We start from the raw sequence: 21617 nt of genomic DNA, 5'->3' as shown, positions 1-21617 counted from the left end.
AAGCGGTACAACCTCGCCCTCTCATTGGTGCGGCGCACCTGCCTTGCAGCCAGTGGGAGCGGAGCGAGGTGTCCCGCCCACCCGCTTCGTGAGGGCGGCGGGCACCGCTGGGAGCCCGGCCCGGCGCAGCCCGGTCATGGGCTGGGGGGTCGTGGCCGCCGTGGCCGCGCCGGAAGCCCGAACAGGGCAGGGGCGGCCGCTGGGCAGTCCCCGCCCGCTCTCCGCGGGCTGTCGCAGTGCCGCTCCGCCGCGCCCCGAGTTGAACACGATCCCCTCCCGCCCCCGGGGCCTCTCCCACCCCTCCCGCGCTGTGGGCCCGTAGCGGGCGGCGGGCGCCCCCTGGCGGCGTCGCTGCTGCCGCCGCCGCTCCAAGATGGCGCAGGCGATCTTCGAGGCGCTGGAAGGTAACGGGGCCAGACCGGGGCCGCGCCGGGAGCGCCCGGGCCGCGGCGACAGCCGGGGTGCGTGACCCCCGCTCCTCTGAGCTTCCCCCTGTTCAGCGCCGCCGCCGCGCGGGACGAGGGGCCGTGGCGGGGCCGCCCCGTGAGGCCCGGCCCGGCGCGGCGTGGGGCGCTCCCGGTAGCCCCGGGCTGTCTCCCGCGCTGCTTCTCCGCTGCCCGCACGGCGGACGCAGCTGCAGTCCCCGCCGGCAGCCCCCACCGCAGCCCGGGGCTCGCCACGCCGTCCCCGGCTCTCTGCGGCACCTCTGGCACCTCCGGTCCCCCGGCCCTGTGCCACCTCCTGCCTGTGCGCCGCGGCATCCCCGCACCGCCCATCGCAGTGCTCTGTGCACCGGGTATAGCCCTCGTTAACCGCGGGCCCTGTGCTCTGTGCACCGCATCCCTACCCTGCCCCAGTGCCCCATGTCCCAAGGCATCCCGTTCCCTCCCTGCCCCTGTGCCTGGTGCTCTAGGGCACCTTATCCCTTCCCTGTGCCTGGTGCTTCTGGACACACCATACCCATCCTGTTCCTGGTGCTTCAGGGCACCTCATCCTCTCCCTGTCCCCGTGCCCTGCACATTGGGGCATTCCCATCACCCCCGTCTCTGTGCTCAGGAAACAGCCCCACCGATCCCCAGGGCATTCTCATCACTCCTGTGCCTCCCGTGTCCCTGCATGCTGGGTCCCACATCCTCGCCACGCCCCAGGGATCACACCACCGGTCCCACTGCTGTGCCACGCTCCGTGCCAGCCCCAGGGATAGCGCCTGGGTGGGTGCATGTGTATTTTGAGGGGTGGACTATGCTCTTTGACACAGCCTGGGCAGTGCCTGTTGTGTGGGTGAATGGGTTATGCTCAAATACATCTCAGTTTAGTGTTGGGACACTGTTACAGCCAGGTGCCATCTGAGGAGGATGTGCCAAGCTGTGGCAGTCTGACACTGGGCTAGGGGTCAGCCTCTTTGGAGAGAAACTATTTCATAGGCATTGATTTCCTAAATTGGATTACAGATGTATTTTCCTTTACACGGGAGGGGCACCACTGCCTGGAAAGCCTGGCACTGGGATTGTTACCTGTGCTTTCGAAAATCACCTGTGACCACAGCAGCAGAGAGAGGAGAAGAGAATAAATATTTTTCTCTATTTTGTCAGGTTACTTGCTGCATTTGCTAGCACCCTGTGTAGAATCAGGTCCCTATTTCCTCTCTGCAATCAGCTCCTCATTGTGTGAGTTTCCTTGCAGCATTCAGGACAGCAAAGCTTTTTAGGTAATTAAAGAAGTGTGGGTTTCTTTTTAAGCCCACAGCAACTGGCAGCTTTTAGTGTCTGAGCTTGTTTGTTTTGTCTTGTTGATTGGATTACAAGTCGATGATGACTTGGCATTCTTAGAGCAGCCTGGTCTCAGAGTGCTGCAGGGCACAGGTGCATCTTCACCTGTCACTAAAGTACCTGGTGCTCCTGTCAGAAAAAAAGACTTTATCACAAGGGCAAATTAGCACCTGGGTGACATGGACAGTCTTGTTTCATCTCCAGCTGAGAGAAATTTGAAAGGGAAAAAAAAAGAAAGCATGGATCAGTAGTCCTCTGCTTTTATCTTGGCTTCCCCAAATCATCTTGGTTTTGTCGGGCTCTGGGCACCTCAGCTCCTGCTGCTGCCAGGAGAGAGGGAGCTGGCTGGGTTTTTTAAGTTCCATGACTGTGAAGAGCATCCTGCAGACTGGTGCTGGCTGTAGGCAGGGCAGGATCGATCCAGAGCTTTCTCCTGGAGTCTGTGGATTTCTGTGAGTGGCATCCATGTAACCAAGTAACTGCCAGCTTGTCTTCACTGGTCGCTAACCAAGACCTCAGGGGTTTCCCTCTGGGGAAGTGTGGTGTTGTGCAGGGACTCTGAATTGCCAGATAAATTCTGTTGTCCTGTGCAATTTTTCTCCATCGAGAGGCTGAGTGCAACATTGACAATGTTGCTGCATCATTGTGTTCAGGTCTTGGCCTCTCCTCAGGCTTCTTCCTCCTAGTGGGATCAAGGCAACTGCTTGGCTTTTTTCCTTGGAAGATCTGACTGTGCCAGAAGGAACCCCAATTGTCCAGTGTCAGGCACATCAAGAGTGGCACTGTTTGTGCAATCTTTGCTATCCCCATACTATACTTCACCTGAATTTTTGATCCTTCTTTTCCTTTTAGCTTATTTTTAGTGGAGAAGGGCTGCTCCATGTCACTCTCTGATTTGGCTGTGCCATCAGAAGCCTGCAGTGCTACCTTTGCAGTTGGCCAGAGGTTACTTGTGCAGGAGGAGGTGTGTTTTAAAGCAGGGCTTTGGCTGGAGTGAGGTGATCCTCCCAGGAGTGTTCCAGTGGTGTTCTGCCGGCGGGGCTGAGCTGCAGGGCTGGCTCCAGCTCTCCCTGCAAGCCAAGGCTTGCAGAACTGGACCTGCAGCTTTGCTGTGCCTCTGTGATCTGCGGAAGGCTTCCCATAGGCATGGTGGGAATTTGATGGGAGTGTGTGATGTAGCAGTGGGATCTGCTGCCTTCCAGGCAGCTGCCTGTGCCCTTGGAGGATGGTGCTCAGCTCTCTCACAGGGACACGAGCAGGGTTTGCAACCTCTTCTCAGTGAAAGGATGAAGAAGGTGTTCACAGAGTCTTAATGTGACGTTCTTCACACTGGGAAATGCAGGAGAAATGAGTATTTAGGGTATCTTTAAAAGGCTGTAGATTATATGGGTATTCCCCATCAAAAAGGTAACATTCCAGTTATTCAGGAAAAATTTTATGAGAGGAACTTGGGGTAGTGGATCCTCCTGCTGAGCTGTGATCTGCTGTGGTGCTTCACTGTCCTTCCTGCTGCTGTTTGCTGAGCAACCTCTCCTCATCTCAGCACAGTCCTCACCTCACTGCTTTGAAGTGATCAGACAGATTGATTTTCCTTTCCTGTGGCACATAATTCTGAGTTCAGAGCTTTGCAGTTTCGTCTTGCAAAGATCTGGAAGTGAAAAACCACCTAAGACCCCCCCACCTTTCTTCTCTCCCTTAGTCCACAAGGTATAACACACAACCTGGCCATGCCATTTGCTTCCTTTGTGGATTCTGTGTCATAAAAGAGTGGTAGGAAGGAGTGATACATAAAAATCACCCCTTTCTGGTCTTTTTCTTCCAAAATCAGATTGTCCTTTGTGTCTTTACATTCGATTTCTAAAAAGAAAGAGTGTGTCCTGCTTAATCGACAGTCATGTGCTGCTGGCCAGGTTGTCTCCCTAGATGTGCAGTCCTAATCTCCGACATTTTAGCTATAGGGAAAAATGTTTGTGCCAAAGCAAGCAAGCTGATTCTAACAACGAATCTGACTGGGTGTGTGTGCCCTGTGTCTGATCACATCTGGGAATGCTGGCCTTGAAAACAGGGAGGCATTTGTGACACTGCTGCTGGGAGAGCTGCTGCACACAAAGATTTTGTCTGCCCCAAGCTCAGTGTCTGTGCTGCATCCCCAGGCAGATCCATCCAGGCTTCTGCCCTGTGACATCCCCACATTCCCTGTGACATTCTCAGCTCTTTTCATACCTGTGTTATAAGCATCCTTCCTCTCTGCAGCAAGTGCCTGAAATATCTTTTGGTTTTCCTTGCCCTTCTTCCCTACCCTTTTTGCACCAAAGGAGTTATGAAGACAGGCTGCTGTTGTGTGGTAGTTGATGCTGTGGAGTAGAGGGTGAGAAGATGAGAGTGGCTCTGGGAGGAGAGAGCAGCAGCTGGAGAGTGGCTCAGGAGTGAGCTCCCAGTGCCCAAACACTCCCTGTTTGGCTGTGTTCAGTTTACCATCCATGCTTGTGTCTCCTTTCAGGAATGGATAATCAGACAGTGCTGGCTGTGCAGTCCTTACTGGATGGGCAAGGAGGTGTGACAGATCCATCTGCTCCAAATGTCAACTCCTCCACCGCCATCCAGCCCATGGGTGAGTCCTGGTGGCACTGGGAGAGAGGAGAGGGGCAGGAGGGCTGCACATCTCCCCTACAGCTGAGTGTGTAAGGTGCTGCTACGAGTGTTGTGTGCCCTCAGCAAGACCAGACAGAGCAGGAGGAAGGAAGGGACAAGTGCCCAAGTGAGAAGTGATGTTTTTGGAGGCAGTCCATGACAACAGTCTTGACCATGAGCTTCCAATAAAGGCACAAAGGGAGGGAGAAGCCACTGCCCCCACCTCTAGCCCTTGTTACTGTTTACGTTTTTTATTTAATATCCACTCCTTCTCCTCTGGAGATGCTCAAGTGCTCCAGTCCTGGAGCATCTCTGTATGAGTGAATATGGGAACTGGTCATTTACATGCATGTGGACCCTCACTGTGCTGGACTAGAATTTGCTGGCTGGATGTGGAGTTATCCCCCGAGGAGTTACAGTCTGCGTCCCCAAAAATGGTCAACTTCAGGCTGACTCAGACAGGAGGAACAGCCATGTGAGTCTGCCTGGATGGAGTGCAAATGGTGTGTGGTGTGCTAACACTGCAGATTTCAGCTGGGACATGTAACTGGGTTGTCTTCTTTCTGCTTCTAACATCAAGCAGAGGTGCCAAAAACCAGCAGTGTTGTGGAGGGGTGGCTTTAGGACACAAGCTGACAGTGACTCTGTGCCTTTACGCAAGGTACTTCTTGTGCTTTCTGCAACCTGAGTAATAAAATCTGCCTCAGCCAGCATAATGCTGATGCTTTGGAAGGAGTGCTTTGATTGAAAGCAGAGAGTGCTACAGGAGAAAGGTTGGTTGTTCCTGTCTTTGGGATGAGAAGACAGACAGTGGGATTAGTGTGTCCCAGGGAAACAGTGGGATTTGTGTATGGGAGCAGGGCTAAGATGGGCTCAATCCCATCAGTTGTCTTTAGGAAGAACTTGGGCTTGGAGAGGGCGGACAGCTTGGCCCTTGCAGCTGATCTCTCCTGATAGTGATGTCCTTGAGGTGCTGAGATCCAAAGGTGCCTGTTACACCCTACATTGTGGCTGCTGAGTGGAGCACTGGGAAATGCAGGAGAAGGCCTGAAGCTCTGCTCTTCTTCACTACAGATGATGAAGACGTGTTCCTGTGTGGGAAGTGTAAGAAGCAGTTCAACTCCCTGCCTGCCTTCATGACCCACAAGAGAGAGCAGTGCCAGGGCAGTGCTCCATCCCTCTCCTCGGTGTCTCTGGCCACCAACAGCGTGTACACCCCATCCATCACCTCGGTGCAGCAGGCTCCCAGTGCTGGCCGGCAGGTACCGTGCTGGAGGCACAGGCTCTGCTGTTCTGCTGCTGGGATTTGGGGCTGGGGGCGAATTGGGGTGAGGCTTTTAGATCCAGTGGTGCCTCATGACTGAGCTCTTTTCTAGGAGGCTCAGCTGTTGTCCCTTTGCTGGCTTTTCACCCCATGGTTAAAGTGGGGTCTCTGCAGTGAGGTGTCCTCCAGCAGGAATGTCTGACAGCCTTTTTCCAGGACAGGACAGAAGGGATTTCATGTTGTGTCTGTGCTGCAGCCAGACCTTGGCTCCACTGAAGAGCCCCAGTGTCACAGCCTGGCCACAAGCCTGGGTGCACTGTCATATTGATCATGGCTCTTGCTGTCCCCTGGGCTGTGGTCTGGCTCATGGGTAGAAGAGGAGCAGCTTCATCCCTGCATCCCTTCTCTCTCATTCCTGAAAATAAGCCCATGTAATGTGGTGTGATGAATGTTGGGGGAATATCCCCTGTGGAGTAACTCTCATCATTCCCCAGAGAATTCTCCAGTGTTAGTCCCTGGTGCATGACATGTAATGTGCCTGCAGTTGAGGCTTCCAAAAGTACTTTCAAACCAGCTTCGTTTTTCCAATTAATGTAGTTCCAGTGGATGGTGCTTCTTCCCAGGACTGAAAACACAGGTTGTTTCCAGCCAAAAAATTCAACAGTCTTCCTGCCCTGCTATAACCTGAGTCCAGTCTGAAGAGATGAGTCTGACATTTACTGTCTGCAGCCAGAGCATTCTCCCTGAATTTTCCACCTTCCCTTGCTGGGGCAAGCACCCAGGAAAGGCCTGAACTTGTCCGTGACCAGTTTGTCCTGCAGATCTTGTTTAATAACCCCTGATTTGAATTGCAGCCAATGGCCACTTTCTGAGCCACTGTGACATTTTTTTCTGCCTTTCTGAAGAACATTTGTGGAGCTAGAAACTCCCACAGACTCAGCAGGAAGCTGCAGATAATTGCTGTGCTCACTGCTGACCCGAGGCTGTGAAAGCAGAGACCCTGAGGTTCTGTAAAAAGCAGTGTCATTGTTTTTTGGGTATTGTTTTGTCCTGTTGCTGGTTAACAGTGTATCTTTTCTTTCAGCAAATCTCTACGTACATCACAGTTCCTCCATCACCTTTGATTCAGACCCTGGTGCAGGGGAACATCTTGGTCAGTGACGAGGTGCTGATGTCAGCCATGTCTGCTTTCACCTCCTTGGACCAGCCCATGCCAGCTGTGCAGCCCCCAGTGCAGGTAAGGGGCACGTGTGAATCCAAGGAGTCTTGGGTAAAGCTCACCCAATTCCAGCCCCATGGCCATGGGAGTGACACTTTCCACTAGGCCAGGTTGCTCCAAGCTCTGTCCAGCCTGGCCTTGAACACTTCCAGAGATACTGCCCACACTGCTGAGGTGCCTCCCAGAACATGGTTGGCTTTTAGGGCTGCAAATGCCCACAGCTGGGTCATGTTGGGCTTCTCATCCGCCAGCCCTCCCAAGTCTTTCCCCTCAGGGCTGCCCTCAACCCCATTCATTGCCCAGCCTGTACTTGTGCTTGGGATTGCCCTCACCCAGGTGCAGCACTTTGCACTTGGTCTTGCTGAACTCCCTGAGGTTCACACAGGCACACCTCTCAAGGCTGTCCAGATCCCTGTGGATGCCCCATTCCTTCCCTCCAGTGTGTTGACTGCACCCCACAGCTTGGTGTTGCTCACAAACTTGATGGATGCTGAGATCTTTGTCATGTGGTCTCTCCAGCTTTTTGTCAAGCCCCCATATAATGATTGGCTTCCAGGGCCCTTGTCAGCTTACTCCATGGGTTCTTCTCCTGGGAGGGTTGTTTGGGCTCTCTCCAGGCTGACTGGGCTGTACACACTCGCCATGCTCTGAAAATATTCCTTGTAACCAGAAGGATTAAAAGCTTTAAAAACAAAGCAATAAAAGCAGTGGGGCTTGAGAGCTTGTGTTTTGGAGGAGGCAGTGAGTACCTGTGGGTCATGCCAAGCCTCCAGCACAGTCTGCTCCAACCTGCCAGCTGGATGTGCTGTGTTGTGCAGAGACATCACCGCTGTTCCTGCAGGCAGATTGGGATTTGGAATGTGTATGAGGGAGCAGCCCCTCCAGCTCCTGCCTGCTGCATTTCCAACGTGTTGTGTGTCTCTCTGGTTGCAGAGCAGCATGAGTATGCACGCTGGGGCTGGCTACCTGTCCCAGCCCCCCCCTCCACCGCCGCCCCCGCCACCGCCCCCTCCTCAGCCTCCGCCTCCCCCCCCAAGCATGGGGGCTCCTGGGCAGCCCGGCACCGGCAGCGGGGTGGTGGAAGTGTACAGTGCCCCTGCTCCCATGGCAGCATCCAGCACCGTGGAGATCCAGACCCTGGGCATGCAGCCCTATCCGCCCATGGAGGTAAGGCCAGGGCTGCTCCTAGGGATCTGTCCTCAGAGAATCACAGAATGGGTTGGGTTGGAAGGGACCTTAAAGCTCATCGAGTTTCAATGCCCTGCCTTAGGGAGGGACACCTCCCACTGGACCAGATTGCTCCAAGGTCCATCTAATCTGGCCTTGAGGGACATGGAATTATAGTGTGGGAAGACGGGTTAGGTTATTTGGCAACAATTATTTTCTCTGGGAGAAAGTAGCAAACAGAAGGAGATCAGTAAGATGACAGGGATTCTGAGAACAGGAGAAACAGCTAAGAGGGACAGAGGACTGGCACAGGTTTAGGAGACCTGAACATTTGTTTTTGGCTGAGGGATACCTGCATATGTTGGGAATGAGAGGGAGTTGAGGTGAGGGGCTCACCTTCTGTAGAAGCACAGAGCACCACACTGCACAGTTCAGGCTTATGTGGAGAGAAAAATTCAGTCTAAATCTCAATGAGCTTGACAAGGTGGCTTTTGCTAAAGAATGGCAAGGTGGATTTACTGGAAGTTCCAGTGGTCAGAAATGGATGGGGATGTTGGATAAGTAGTGGTCTACATTAATTTATCAGGGTGGGCAGCAGAAACGCCCTCAAACTATCACCTCAGACTGATCACTGTCTCTAAGTGCCCTGTCCTAATTTTGATGCTGACATAAACAGCCATGCTTTGGCACCTGGAGTTTCCTTGTGCCTTCCTTGCCTTCTGCAGTCCTGCCAGGGCAGGCAGCAGGACCTGCCACAGGGTCAGCAGTGATCCTTCTGGTAACCTGCTCCAGAGGGATAAGAAATTCTTCCAGGCATGAGACATAGATGAGGGACAAGACAGCTCCCTCAGAGTGTTTCTTTGCTGTCCTGTTCCTGCTGTAATAACTTCTGGATGCTTTTTGATGTTCAGCAGGAGAGTTTCACACTGTGCAGGGTGTTAGTTTTGGTTAGAGACACATTGTTGGACTGGTGAACCAGAAATTTGATCCAGGTTGGCAGAAGGCAGAAAACCCATCTACAGCCTAGTGTGGGCAGAGATGGAGGTTAGGGCATGGTATAACTCTGTAGCAAACCTGTTCCACTGATGAATTGCCCTGTCACAGGTACCGAGCCAGTGTGTGGAAAGCCCTGTGTACCCCTCTCCCCCTGTGTACAGCCCTGGGAAGCAGGGGTTCAAGGCCAAGAGCACCAGTGCTCCCACGCCCCTGAGCAGTGCAGGAGGAGGCTCTGTGGTTGGCTTTGATTCCCCTGCCCCTGCCAAAACTCGCCGCTGCAAGAACGAGAGTGGGCTGCAGGAAGGTGAGTCCCTTACAGCGCCTGCCCTGTGGGTCACTGTGCTTGTCCCAGCTGGGCTGCAGGAAGGGGAGTCCCTTACAGCGCCTGCCCTGTGGGTCACTGTGCTTGTCCCAGCTGGGCTGCAGGAAGGAGAGTCCCTTACAGCGCCTGCCCTGTGGGTCACTGTGCTTGTCCCAGCTGGGTGGCCAAGCCCCGGGCTCCCCAGGCCTTGAGGGATGGCACTGGCTGTGCAGCTCTGGAGGGGGAACACAATGCCCTGCATGAAATTGACGGGTGACCTGGTGAGTTCACAGCAGAACCAGAGCTGAGGCCCTTCCTCTCACTCATACTGTACCTTTTCCCAATGCCCAAAGTGCCTTTAAGGTTAGTGCTTTGTAGCTGGAAAGGTCCGTGGAAGGCAGTGGTTGTTGCCTGAGGGGGATGCCCTGCCCCACCAGAGTACACTGCTCAGGATTTGTAGAGTTGGCTCAGGTTTTGTTAAATGAATGTTTGTGCCCATAACCACTCCCCAGTCTGACCAGGCAGATCTTACCTTTCCATAAGCTCTTTATTCTTGGTCCTGAACAGTCTTGTCTTGGGGTGAGGGCCCTGTGAAGCAGTGGGGACAGGGCTGTGTCATGTGATCTCATTCTTGTGTGTGCTCTTCCCTTTAGGCAAACCCAAGTCCCCCAAGCTGAAATGCACATACTGTGACAAGGCCTTTACCAAGAACTTCGACCTGCAGCAGCACATCAGGAGGTAACAGTGCCCTACCCTGGACACAGCAGAGTGGCTGGGCTGGAGGCGGGGTACAGCTCTGTTGAGGGAGTCTGTGCAGTCCAGTTTGTTATGTCCCAGAATCTGAGCTGCAATGGGAGGGATTCTTCATCCCTTTCACCCCAGGATACCTTTTCCCCAGTGACTGGAGAGAAGGCTGTATCATGGATGTAATCATGCTGATTATGTGCTGGGACTGGAGGCTCATTTTCCTTGCTGATGATACCTTGACAGCCAAACCTCTTGTCACCTGATCACTGGAGTAGCAGCATTCCCACTGCTTGCCTCTGCCTTTCTCTTTCCTCTCCCTCCCTAGCAAGCTGCAGCCTTCCTGTTTGCTGCTGTTAGCAAAGTGTAAGCCAAGCTCAGTGTCTATACAGGGGGCTCTAATCAGAGAGATTTTCCCTGGCAGGAGGAAGCTGAAATTTGTAGAGCTTTTTCCCCCAGTGGAGTCAGCTGGACTCAGAACATGGGAACAACTCGGATGGGAAGAAACAAGTGGTAGTTTTTGCACTGCTTCCCAGCCTGGACTCTTCACTTTCTCTTGAAGCAGAAGGGCAGAGTAGAAAGACCTTACTATGGACAGAGGAGAGCAAATTCAGGCAGATCAGGGGTTTGCAAGCTAGAAGAGATGTGTGCTGGAGAGAGAAGGGTGACAGGGAAGAAATGCTTATACCCTTGAGAAAGTGATGAGGTCCCCAAGATCTGTGCAGAGACCTGACACTGAATGCCCTGATGTTACTGCAGAGCTGTTTTCCTCTGCTGCTTCTTCCTTTGATGTCCCATCATTCCCAGACCCCAGGGTTTTGTCTGTGCACCAGCCTTGTTTCCCCAGGCCTCTCACAATCCACCTCCTCTGGTGACTCAGGTCTCAAAGCCCTTGTTTGGCAGGCCCAGGTGTGATCTGCTAAACCAAGTGCCCGGCACTGTCCTTTGGCAGCCATCCCCCATGGGCCCTGCCTGGGGGCTGCCTCCTCTCTCCACCAGCTGCTGACCTGCTGCCTCCTCCTTCAGTCACACAGGTGAGAAGCCCTTCCAGTGCATCGTGTGTGGCCGAGCCTTTGCCCAGAAGTCCAACGTGAAGAAGCACATGCAGACTCATAAAGTGTGGCCTCCAGGGCTGGGCTGCACCATCTCCCGCAACTCCATCACTGTGCAGGTCATGGCCTTGAACCCCAACCAGCCTGAGGACGAGGAGAACACAGGTTTGCTGCCTGGGGATGGTGTGTGTGGGGCAGAGCAGTGGTGTGAGGAGGCTGCAGGTCTCTGCACCCCCACACAGGGAGGGAGGGGAGCTGTGTGTGCTGTTTGCATTCCTTGGTGGTGTTTAGCAGCTCACACTAAGTGGCATTTGCTCAGCTCCAGCTGGAAGCTGCACCCTTTCATACCCCCATGGTGGGTTCAGGTGCTGGTGGAGAAAGTGGCTCCAAACTCTGTGCCAGTATGTGCATAAACAGGGTAAGGGGTCTTCCCCTTCTCACTCCCTGGCAGTGCAGCTTTGGCAGTGCACGAGCCACACCTGACAGCTCTGGCCTAGAGGACAAACAGCTGCTGCTTTAGGATAGCCCAGTGCTCTGGCTTTGCACTGTGCAGGTCATGCCCAGGCTGGATCTGGCCACAGTGGCCACCTGTAAATACTTGAGGCACAGAGGAGCTCCTTGCTGGTGTCTGGATCCTCTTTCTGCTGTTGGCCCCAGTCCTGTTAGGGGAAGGAATGCAGTGACAATGTCATGTCTAAGGACAAGGGACAACTGGAGCTGCTCTTTGCAGGCATTATGGACTATGAGCTACTGGCTGAGCTTATCTCCTGTCTTCTGCCAGTGGTGGGAGTAAATCTGGCTCTGGTTCACTGGTGGAGGCCTGTTCTCTGACTGCTCCAAAGAGCACAGGAAGAAGAGAGTGGGCTAGGGAGGGGAAGATGGAGTAGTCAGAGCCCTTAATAATCTGTCAACAAATTTAAAATGACCCTGTTAGTGAGATTGATTTGATCTGAAGAGTCTGTCTTTGAAAGGAAGAGCCTGGCCTGGTGTGTCCTTGGCAGCACGGTGCTTGCAGAGCAGCTTTCAGAGCTGTCTCATGGCAGGCTGTGACTTTCCCTCTCTCCAGGTTTGCCCCAGCCCTCCAGGAATGCGGTGCCCCCGCCCCAGGACCTGAGCCCCTTGGAGGAGAGCGAGGAGGGCAAGCTGGAAGCCAAGCAGGTTGTCCTGATCGACAGCTCTTACCAGTGCCAGTTCTGCCCCAGCAAGTTCAACACCTACTTCCAGCTCAAATCACACATGACACAGCACAAGAATGAGCAGGTAGGGACAGAGGGTGCCTGTGTGGGCAGCAAGATTGGGATTGGCTTCATATAATGCACCAGTTACCAGGGTCTATCCTGAGCCTTTTGCTCTGTAGAGCTGCCAGTTCTTCACATGCAGCTCAGCTCTTGAGGTTGTAGCTGTGTGGTCTGGGTGGCTTTGAAAAACTCCTCTGTCTCTACCCTGCTGAGTGAGAATTCAGCCAAGCAGGTTTGGGTGGCTGGAGAGGATGCAAAGAAGTGAAGTGTGTCCAGTTCTGGGCTCTTCGCTTCCAGAAAGACATGGAGGTGCTGGAGCATGTCCACAGAATGGCAACGGAGCTGGGGAAGGGTCTAGAGAGTAAGGCAGAGGAGGAGCTGGGGGGGGCTCAGCCTGGAGAAAAGGAGGCTCAGAGGGGACCTTCTGATTCTCCACAACTCCCTGAAAAGAGGGGGCAGCCAGGGGGGAGTCAGGCTCTGCTCCCACAAGGGACAGGACAAGAGGAAACAGCCTCAAGCTGTGCCAGAGGAGGTTCAGGTTGGACATCAGGAGGAATTTCTTCACTGAGAGGGTTGTCAGGCATTGGGCTGGGCTGTCCAGGGAAATGGTGCAGTCATCCTCCCTGGAAGTGTTCAGTAAATGACTGCACATGGCACTTGGTGCTGTGCTTTGGTTGACAAGGTGGTGTTTGCTCAGCGATTGGACTTGATGATCTTGGGGGCTCTTTTCAAACCTTTATGATTCTATGAAATCCGAAGTTTTTGGCATAGGTGGCAGCTCTCAGGTCATGGGAGAATCACTTGTGGGGTGTTGTGGTCCCATCCACTCAAGTGGTTACAGTCTGTGTTTCTTTCCAGAAAGGAAGGCAATTCTGCCTGTTGGCAGAGGATTTTCCCTGGTTGTTTCCATGGTGAGCCTCTCCAGTTGCTCTCCCTTCTCCCAGGTGTACAAATGCGTGGTGAAGACCTGCGCCCAGACCTTCCAGAAGCTGGAGTCCTTCCTTGAGCACATCAAGAGCCACCAGGAGGAGCTGAGTTACCGCTGCCACCTCTGCAGCAAGGACTTCCCCTCACTGTACGAGCTGGGCGTGCACCAGTACTCGCACAGCCTGCTGCCCCAGCACAGCCCCAAGAAGGACATGGCCGTGTACAAGTACAGTACAATCGCTGCTCACAAGGCTTGTAGGAGTGAGTGGGTGCAGAGCATGCTTGGTGGGACCTTAGAGGGGACAGGGGGCCCTGTGTCCAGTGGCCGTGGTGCTTTTGGACACCCAGGTGGCACATGGGGGGCCCCTCCACCAGACTGCAAGGGTCAAGTACTTTGAATGCAGGGTGTCTCTTTGAATGGCAGTGAAAAGCTGGGATTGGGTATGTGGGAAGATCCCATCAGTGCAATTCCTCTTATCACCAGTCAAGAGTGAGATGGGCACAGCTGACCTGCCCTGGGCTGGGTCAGAGACCCAGGGAAGCTCTTTCCAGCCTGTTTTCTCTGACTCTTCACCCACAGCAAAAGGATTGTGGGTTGTAAAAGCTGTGCCCAGAAAAAAATTTCTTATCCCTTTGCTGCAAAAGGGTCTGTTCCTTGAAAAGCTTTTCTACTAGTGTGGAGGGAAAGTGTGTGGAGCTCCACAAGGAGCTCCACAGAGCTTTTGAAATGCCCATAGAGATGTTCAGGAAGAGTGGGAAACCCAGGAGATACTGGAGTCACTTAGGAGCTTTATGGAATAAATATCTGCTAATTCTTGCCTAGACCATGGTTTCTAGTTATCCTTGCTCTACAGAGCTTTGTTCTGCAGCTTCTTGGTGGGGATCCCTGAGATCAGAGCCCAGCTTGTGCTTGAGGTTTTAGTCTGACCTAAGGAGAAGGGGTTTCACAGCAGGAACAGGGTGTGAGTGCCTCTGTCCTCACTGCTGATGGTCTGTCCCCAGTGCCCGCTGTCAGTCACCTTTGGCAGAGCCCTCTGGCAGAAATGCTGCCAGGATGTGTCACTCCTGCCATGCTTTGTCCCCACTCTCAGCTCCTTCACTGGGAGCTGGTGTCTTCAAGCAATGAAGGTGGAAGGAGGTGTTTGAAGTAAGGTGAAGTCCTTACCTAGGGCTTGTCTGCATGAGGAAGCAATGTGGAATATGTGCTCAGGTCTGGGTGCTCCCATGGCAGCCTGTGGGAAGTGCACTCCTATTTAAAGGCTTCTCCACCCAGCTTTCCAGCATTTCCCTCTCTGAAGGATGCTAAGTGTGAGTGTGAGCTGGCATGTGGGTTGCTGAGGTTTTAGAGCACCTGAGTGGTTATTTTCTGTATCAACCCTGTCAAAGATCACCCTGGAAGGTAGCTGGGCTGGGTAGGTCTGCTTGTAGTGTGGGGTTTGCTGCAGGAGCCTTGCTCACAGGCTGTGTCCTTTCTCTCTGCACCAGGTGTGTGAAGTGTGTCAATAAATACTCCACCCCCGAAGCCCTGGAGCACCATCTGCAGACAGCAACGCACAACTTCCCCTGCCCTCACTGCCAGAAGGTGGGTGCTGACCATGGCCTGAGTCGGGCCTGGACACCTGGCAAGGGCTCTGAGGGGAACCCTTGGCTCCGTGAATAGGAGCCTTGGGGAACAGATTATGAGGAAGCAGAAAGTGAAGTTAACTCTGTGGGAAATGTAGGAACTCCTGGGGTTCCTTGCCCAACCCATCCTACTGCTGGCTTTGGTGGGATACTGGGCATCCTTCTGGGGAGCTGGTCCTCAGCTCTGTGGTGTTACATACTTGACAGCAAGGTTTCAGCTTAATGTGTTTCCTAAGAAAGTTTTGGCTTTTTTTTTTTTGTTTTGAGTTCTTGTTGGTTTGTTTTTAAAGCTGTATCTGTACTTTCTTTATACATCCTGAAGGTTTTCGCAGTGCATCCTTCCTGGGAAAGCAATGACTGAGCTTCTTGCTCAGGTTTTCCAGAGAAGCTGTGGCTGCCCCATCCCTGGAAGTATCCAAGACCAGGTTGGACAGGGCTTGGAGCAGCCTGGGATAGTGGAAGGTGTTGGGGTGTTGGGACTGGATGATCTTTAAGGTCCCTTCCAACCCAAACCATTCCATGATTCTTATGTTTTCTCTCCAGGCTACACCTCCTATGCCAGCTCTGCGATGTCCAGTGCGTGGTGCTGGCTCTGAGCTGTGTTTTTGTGTTCCAGGTGTTCCCCTGTGAGCGGTACCTGCGCCGCCACATCCCCACACACGGCGGGGGCAGCAAGTTCAAGTGCCAGATCTGCAAGAAGTTCTTCCGGCGGGAGCACTACCTCAAGCTGCACGCCCACATCCACTCGGGTACGGCTCCCCTGCTCCCAGTGCCCGTCACCTCTGTGCCACAGCCCTGGCTACCCTGTGCCCTGGTAGTGGGAATGACAGAGTTGGCTCTGAGTCATTTGTAGTAACTTGGTTTCAGATCAATGGGTTTGGTTCAGCCTCGTGCCCAGCACTGCACTAGTTAGAAATGGGGGACACAGGTGGCTTCCCCCCTTGCTGTGGTGGCAGAACTAAGGAGTTTGGTCCTGGAGAGCAGGAGCAGTGTGCAGCATGGGTTGTACCCATCCATTTAATGTTTTATTGAGAAGCGGCTGAGGGAGTTGGGGTTGTTTGGCCTGTAGAAAAGGAGGCTCAAGGGAGACCTTATCACTCTCTACAACTCCATGACACGAGGATGCAGCCAGGTGGGGGTCAGTCTCTTCTCCCAGGGAACCAGCGACAGGACAAGATCACACAGCCTTAAGCTGCACATGGGGAAGTTCAGGCTGGACGTTAGGAAGAAGTCCTCCACAGAAGGGGTGATTTGGCATTGGAATGGGCTGCTCAGGAAAGTGGTGGAGCCCCCATCCCTGGGGGTGTTTGAGTAAAGACTGGATATCTTTTCATGGTACTCAGTGCCATGGTCTGGTGACAAGGCGGTGTTAGGTCATAGGTCAAGTTCTCAAAGGTCTTTTCCAACCTAGTTAATTCGGTGTGATTCTGTATGATTTGTCCATCGGGCAGTGAAGTTTAGGCAAGTTTATAGTGTGGCACAGCTGGCCTGGTGCCCTATCCATGGCTAGAGCAGCCTGTGTGGCTGGACTGTCCCTGACCCCTGGTCTCTCTCCTCCCCAGGTGAGAAGCCCTTCAAGTGCTCAGTGTGTGACGCGGCGTTCAATCGCAAGGACAAGCTCAAGCGCCACATGCTCATCCACGAGCCCTTCAAGAAATACAAATGTCCCTTCTCGTATGTAGTGTGTCTGCACATGACAACGTGTCTGAACGGGCTTGGGATGGGGCTTGGGATGGAAGGAATGTCTCCTGCAGGTATCCTAGGGGACACTGTGGCACCTACCAAGCCACTGCTGCTTGGGGAGGTTGGAATGCTGTGTGCTGTTGAACTGGGAACCCAAGAGTCCCAATTCTTTGTTACTGTCTTCCTGTAAGGCCACATAATTTCATTGGTTCATTAGCCCTGTAAAATAACGCCTGCCTTCATGGGAGGCTTGGGGGAGCACTAGAAATAGAAGGAGCATTATTTGACCACAGAGGTTGCCTGGATGATGGGCTCTCTCTTACTGCCATGTCTCCAAAAGCACTTGGCAACACAGGACAACACAGGACTTGGCAACGTGTACAAGCCAGAGTTTAGGAAGGTGCACCCCAAATAATGGGCCTTCTGAGATAGCCAAGACTGACTGGCTGTTCTCCCTGCTCCAGCCACCTTGTACCTTTTTCCAAGATATTTCTGTCTCCAGCTGGGATCTTGAACTTGCTGCTTTTGGGAGGATTTATAGTGATACACAGACCATGTGCAATACAGGAGAAGCCACATGTCCCTGTGGCAGCCTGTTTATTCCTTGCCCCTCCCCAGAAAGGCCGAAAGAGTGGAGCTCCTGCTGAGGCTGCACCGAGATAAACATCTGGGTGCTGCTGAGGAGAAGGGTCATGGATCTCTTTAGGATCTGGGATCTGTTCATACATTGCTCCTCAGCTGATTCCCACATCTCACCAGCATTTGTTGTTGTTCCAGAAGCCACACAGGCTGCAATAAAGAATTCAACAGGCCTGACAAGCTGAAGGCTCACATTCTGTCCCATTCAGGTGAGTGGTTGGGATTCCCTGTGATGCTGCAGGAGCATGTGACAGAAGGACTAAGCCTGAGAAATAAGAATCATTTACTAGCTTTAGATTTTTTCTCTCTGTTTTGCTGCAGGCCTGTTTAAGTGAGGGTCTATTTAGGATCATGTCTAAGCTTTGGGCTGTTTTCTAAGACAATATAATCTGTAGGCAGGCCTGCTGTGACACTCAGAAGCTGAGCTGGATTATTTGGCCTGTTTGCTATCAGCTGAATATCCAGAGTGTTCACTCCTCCCCAGTCCCATCCCACATGCAAAAGGAGATCTCATGGGATTTGATTCCCTTCTCTCTGTGTTCCAAAAATGATGCTCCCAATCCTGATAAAGACTAATAATTTATTCCTGTGCCCTAGGGAACAATCAGACTTTTATCTCTTGGGGTAAAACTGGAAGTCTTTCCTCGTGCCCAAAGCCCTGCAGAGTGGGATCAGATGGGATGGGCTGATAATGTACTTATGGGTTGTTTCCAAGTGTACATTCCCATATTTTGTAGCGGAAAAAAAAGTGAAAATCTCTTTATTTACTAAATACACTTGGAAAAAAACAATACTTCAAGATTGTTTTGCATTTTCATCACAGTTACCTGACATGTGTTTCTGGTGATATTTTAATGCTCTTTCTTGAGGCAAGAATATTTATTTCCAGTCTGCAGCTTTCTCTTGAGGGGCAGTGGAGGGACAGGCACTGATCTCTGCTCTCTGTGACCAGGGATAGCACCCAGGGAACGGCTGGAGCTGTGCCAGGGGAGGGTCAGGCTGGATATCAGGGAAAGAAAGGTTCTTCCCCCAGAGGGTGCTGGGCACTGCTCAGGCTCCCCAGGGAATGGGCACGGCCCCGAGGCTGCCAGAGCTCCAGGAGCGTTGGGACAGCGCTGCCAGGGATGCCCAGGGTGGGGTTGTTGGGGTGTCTGTGCAGGGCCAGGAGCTGGGCTGGGTGATCCTTGTGTCCCTTCCAGCTCAGGACATTGTATGACTCAACAAAGGGCGAAATCAATGGTTAAACACAGACATTCAAGCTGTAGCCACCCACCCTTTGCTGTGTGAGGCACAATGTCTCTTCCCTTTTATCCGGGAGCATCTCCTTGGAGGAGGAGGTGAAGCTGTCCTGCTCTCCCTGGTGGGATGGCTGGGTCTCTAACTAAACTCTCTGTGCAGGGATGAAGATCCACAAGTGCCAGTACTGTAACAAGTCCTTCAGCCGCCGCGCCCACATGGTGGAGCACCAGCGCTCGCACACCGGCAACTACAAATACCGCTGCCCCACGTGCAGCAAGGGCTTCACACGCCACAAGTACATGAGGGACCACAAGTGCCGCCTGGGCTCGCCCAAGGACAAGGAGCTGCAGCTCAGGAAGGCCCAGAAGAAGCGGGTGGCACGTGGGCGCAAGGCCGGGCTGGCCCTGCCCGGCGCGCTGGGGCTGCCCGAGCTCAAGGACGGCGCTGCCGGGGAGAGCCCCCCCGAAGGGGGCCCCAACAAAGAGCCCTTCCAGGAGTCGGACGCCGTCCTGTCCATCGTGGTTGGTGGGTCGGGAGCTGCTGACTCGGAGTTGGTCCCTGGGCAGCCCAACAGCATGGCCTCCAACCTGGCCCTGGCAGAGCTGCAGACAGCCTCAGATGGGCCCTGCACCATGCTGGCTGTCCCTGTGTACATCCAGACCTCGGAGTGACAATGCCCGGAGCCACTGTGTGGCTGGGGGCTGCTGCTGGCGCTGTCTGATTTGGTGCTCAAATTCATCCCTGTGGAAAAGACCAAAGCTCTTCTGGGGAGGTAGATGGATATGGGAGAGAATGGCTTCCATCTCCACTGGTTCTTCCCATCCTTGGGCAGAGGACTGCTTGGAAGTCACTGATGCCTACAAGGCATTGAAGAGAGTGGCTCCGTTATTTCTTGTCCCTCTGCACCACGGGTCAGCTTAGGGCAAGAAAGACAAAGATCCCTGAATCAGGGTAAGAAGAAGGACCATGCAAACTTGCAACAAACAGAGCTGCTGAAATCAGGTGGCTTTGCAAATCACAGCCTGTCCCATCTGTGGTTTTTCTGGCCTAAAAGCTGTATTGCCCAGTATTTGGGTGGCCCTTCTGAGAGCAAGCATCCTTCCTAGTGGAAGCAAGTTCATCCTAATATCCTTTGGGAACACTGTTCAGAAATACCCTGATAGACTTATGTCTGGTATCTTCTCTCTGTCTCTCTCAATAGAAAGATCACCGTGTCTGTACTACACGTTATAAACACCCTGGACCTCACGTGTGGAGTCAGTGTGTGGGAACGTGTGTGTGTGTGTTGGCTCTTCTCTCTGGGTGCTGTTCTCTCCACAGTGTTTGTTCATGGTTTTTCCCCAGATTCAGGGATCTCTGAGTGCCTTAGACATCAATGAGTCAATCCCTGTGAACAGTTAAATGACCCCTGTGTTCAGTGAGGGCACTGAGGGCTGGGTGAGGTGACCTGTCCAGGGTTGCACAGGAAAGCTGTGATGCATGCAGGAGGCAATGTTCCAGTGTCAGCTCTGGGCCAGGTGCTGCAGAGAAGCTCTGGCAGCTGCTTCCCAGCCTCCCCTCAGTTCAGTTCTTGTCAGTAGTTTCAGTGGGGAGTTGGTGTGGTTCAGCAGCAAGGAAGGCTGGTGTGACTGAGACATTTGTTGTCCTCTTGGCTTCTCTGATTGCCCAAGAAGAAATCCCAAAGCCAGCAGAGGAGCACCAAACCCAGGAACTGAAATGGTGCAGCGTTGGTGAGGGAGGTGCCTGGGCAGGTCTGGAGCTGGATAGGTCAGGGAGCAGGCTGGAGTGCTGCTGCCTGGTCCAGTGCCCTGCCAGGCTCCATACTTCCTGTACTGCCCTCAGCCTCTGGTTTTCCACTGCCACAGGATGCACTGGCTTTTGGGGAAGGATCTGCACCCAGACCTGCACATCCCTGCTGCCTCCAGGCCTTGCTAGGATGTGTCCCCATGCTCTGCTGTCCCATGCTTTCCCCTTCTCCAAGTGTAGGGTAAGCCAAGCTGAGCTTTCCCTGGTGAGTTTGTGAATTCCCTGTGAGTTTGTGAGTTGCTAAAGGTGTCTGTGGATGCAAAATGCTGCATTCCCAACCTGTTTATCCAGAGGTGCTGCAGGGTTCAGTCAGTCCTGGGTACAGAAATCCTGGCTGTGTCTGGGACTCTGTGGCTGTTCCTGGCCACTGCAGCAGTCAGCCCAGTATTACTGGTCTGACTGGTCTGATCCAGCCCGTTGTTTGAGCTCACTGTGTTCTTCTTGTCTCCTTCCTTAAAATCTTAAGTATAGCAGCTTGCAGAGGGCTGTACCCTGGGCTCCCAGACTGTGCCATCTAATGATGGGTTACACTGTCACTCCTGGGACACAGTCCCACAATTCCAGTCAGGATGGGTCCTGCCACCAGTTCACTTTGCTCACTCACTTGCTAACTTGTTCATTTCAGTTTTTTTTGTGATGTTTCTTCACCTCCAGCTGTTGGTGGGTGGGAGGAAATGGGAGCTCAGGGCTTCCAGGGGAGGCTGGGAGAAGGGGTTGTTGAGGGTTTACACAAGGTTAAGGAGAGGTCTTGCCCCTGCCTCATAGGAGGGGGTAGAGAAGCTGGAGCCAGGCTCCAGAGGTGCACAGGGATGGGAAGAGAGGTGACAGGGACATGTTGGAACGTGGCAACTTCCAGTACTTAAAGGGGCTTACGAGAAGGCTGGAGAGGGACTTTTCACAAGGGCCTGGAGTGACAGGACAAGGGGGGATGGCCTCAAGGTGATGGAAAATTTAAATGTGATATTAGGAAGAAATCCTTCCCTGTGACAGTGCTGAGGCCCTGGCACAGGGTGCCCAGAGAAGCTGTGGCTGCCCCTGGATCCCTGGCAGTGCCCAAGGCCAGGTTGGATGGGGTTTGGAGCAAGCTGGGCTAGTGGAAGGTGTCTCTGCCCATGGCAGGGGATGAAACGATGATTTTTGTTGTCCCTTCCAACCCAAACCACTCTCTGATTTCATGATTCTAACTCAGTATAAGGAAGGAGGCTGCAGAGAGGTCCTGAGAGCTCAGTACCAATTTGGACAGAGCATCCTGCCCTGAGCAGATGTGCTTGGGATGAGCTGACTGGGCCGGGGACATCCAGGTGGTCCTTCCTCCTTAG

General features: G+C 53.4%; 1 protein-coding gene across 2 annotated transcripts; it reads left to right on the top strand.

The window, feature by feature from the left end:
• The first annotated feature begins 111 nt into the window (after window positions 1-111).
• ZNF341 (zinc finger protein 341) lies at window positions 112-19726 on the top strand. Of its 2 annotated transcripts, none has more exons than XM_069034399.1 (15): window positions 112-404; window positions 4270-4380; window positions 5475-5662; window positions 6749-6901; window positions 7817-8050; window positions 9155-9350; window positions 10001-10085; window positions 11118-11308; window positions 12210-12403; window positions 13326-13534; window positions 14794-14890; window positions 15548-15680; window positions 16494-16605; window positions 17392-17462; window positions 18652-19726. In XM_069034399.1, the coding sequence occupies exons 1-15, from the start codon at window positions 374-376 to the stop codon at window positions 19161-19163; spliced, it is 2517 nt and encodes an 838-aa protein (XP_068890500.1). In that variant the 5' UTR covers window positions 112-373; the 3' UTR covers window positions 19164-19726. The 2 variants fall into 2 exon arrangements, with proteins under 2 accessions (XP_068890500.1, XP_068890498.1); XM_069034397.1 differs by having other exon boundaries at window positions 112-461.
• The last annotated feature ends 1891 nt before the right edge of the window (window positions 19727-21617 follow it).

Source organism: Aphelocoma coerulescens, chromosome 20, assembly GCF_041296385.1.
Source record: "Aphelocoma coerulescens isolate FSJ_1873_10779 chromosome 20, UR_Acoe_1.0, whole genome shotgun sequence".
NCBI lineage: Eukaryota > Metazoa > Chordata > Aves > Passeriformes > Corvidae > Aphelocoma > Aphelocoma coerulescens.
This window is presented reverse-complemented; position numbering and strand designations above follow the sequence as displayed.

Coding starts and splice junctions, on each gene's coding strand:
- ZNF341 (XM_069034397.1), top strand. CDS start 374: ATGGCGCAGGCGATCTTCGAGGCGCTGGAAGGTAACGGGGCCAGACCG. Junction 9,351..10,000: donor CGAGAGTGGGCTGCAGGAAG/GTGAGTCCCTTA, acceptor TCTTCCCTTTAG/GCAAACCCAAGTCCCCCAAG. Junction 17,463..18,651: donor TCACATTCTGTCCCATTCAG/GTGAGTGGTTGG, acceptor CTCTCTGTGCAG/GGATGAAGATCCACAAGTGC.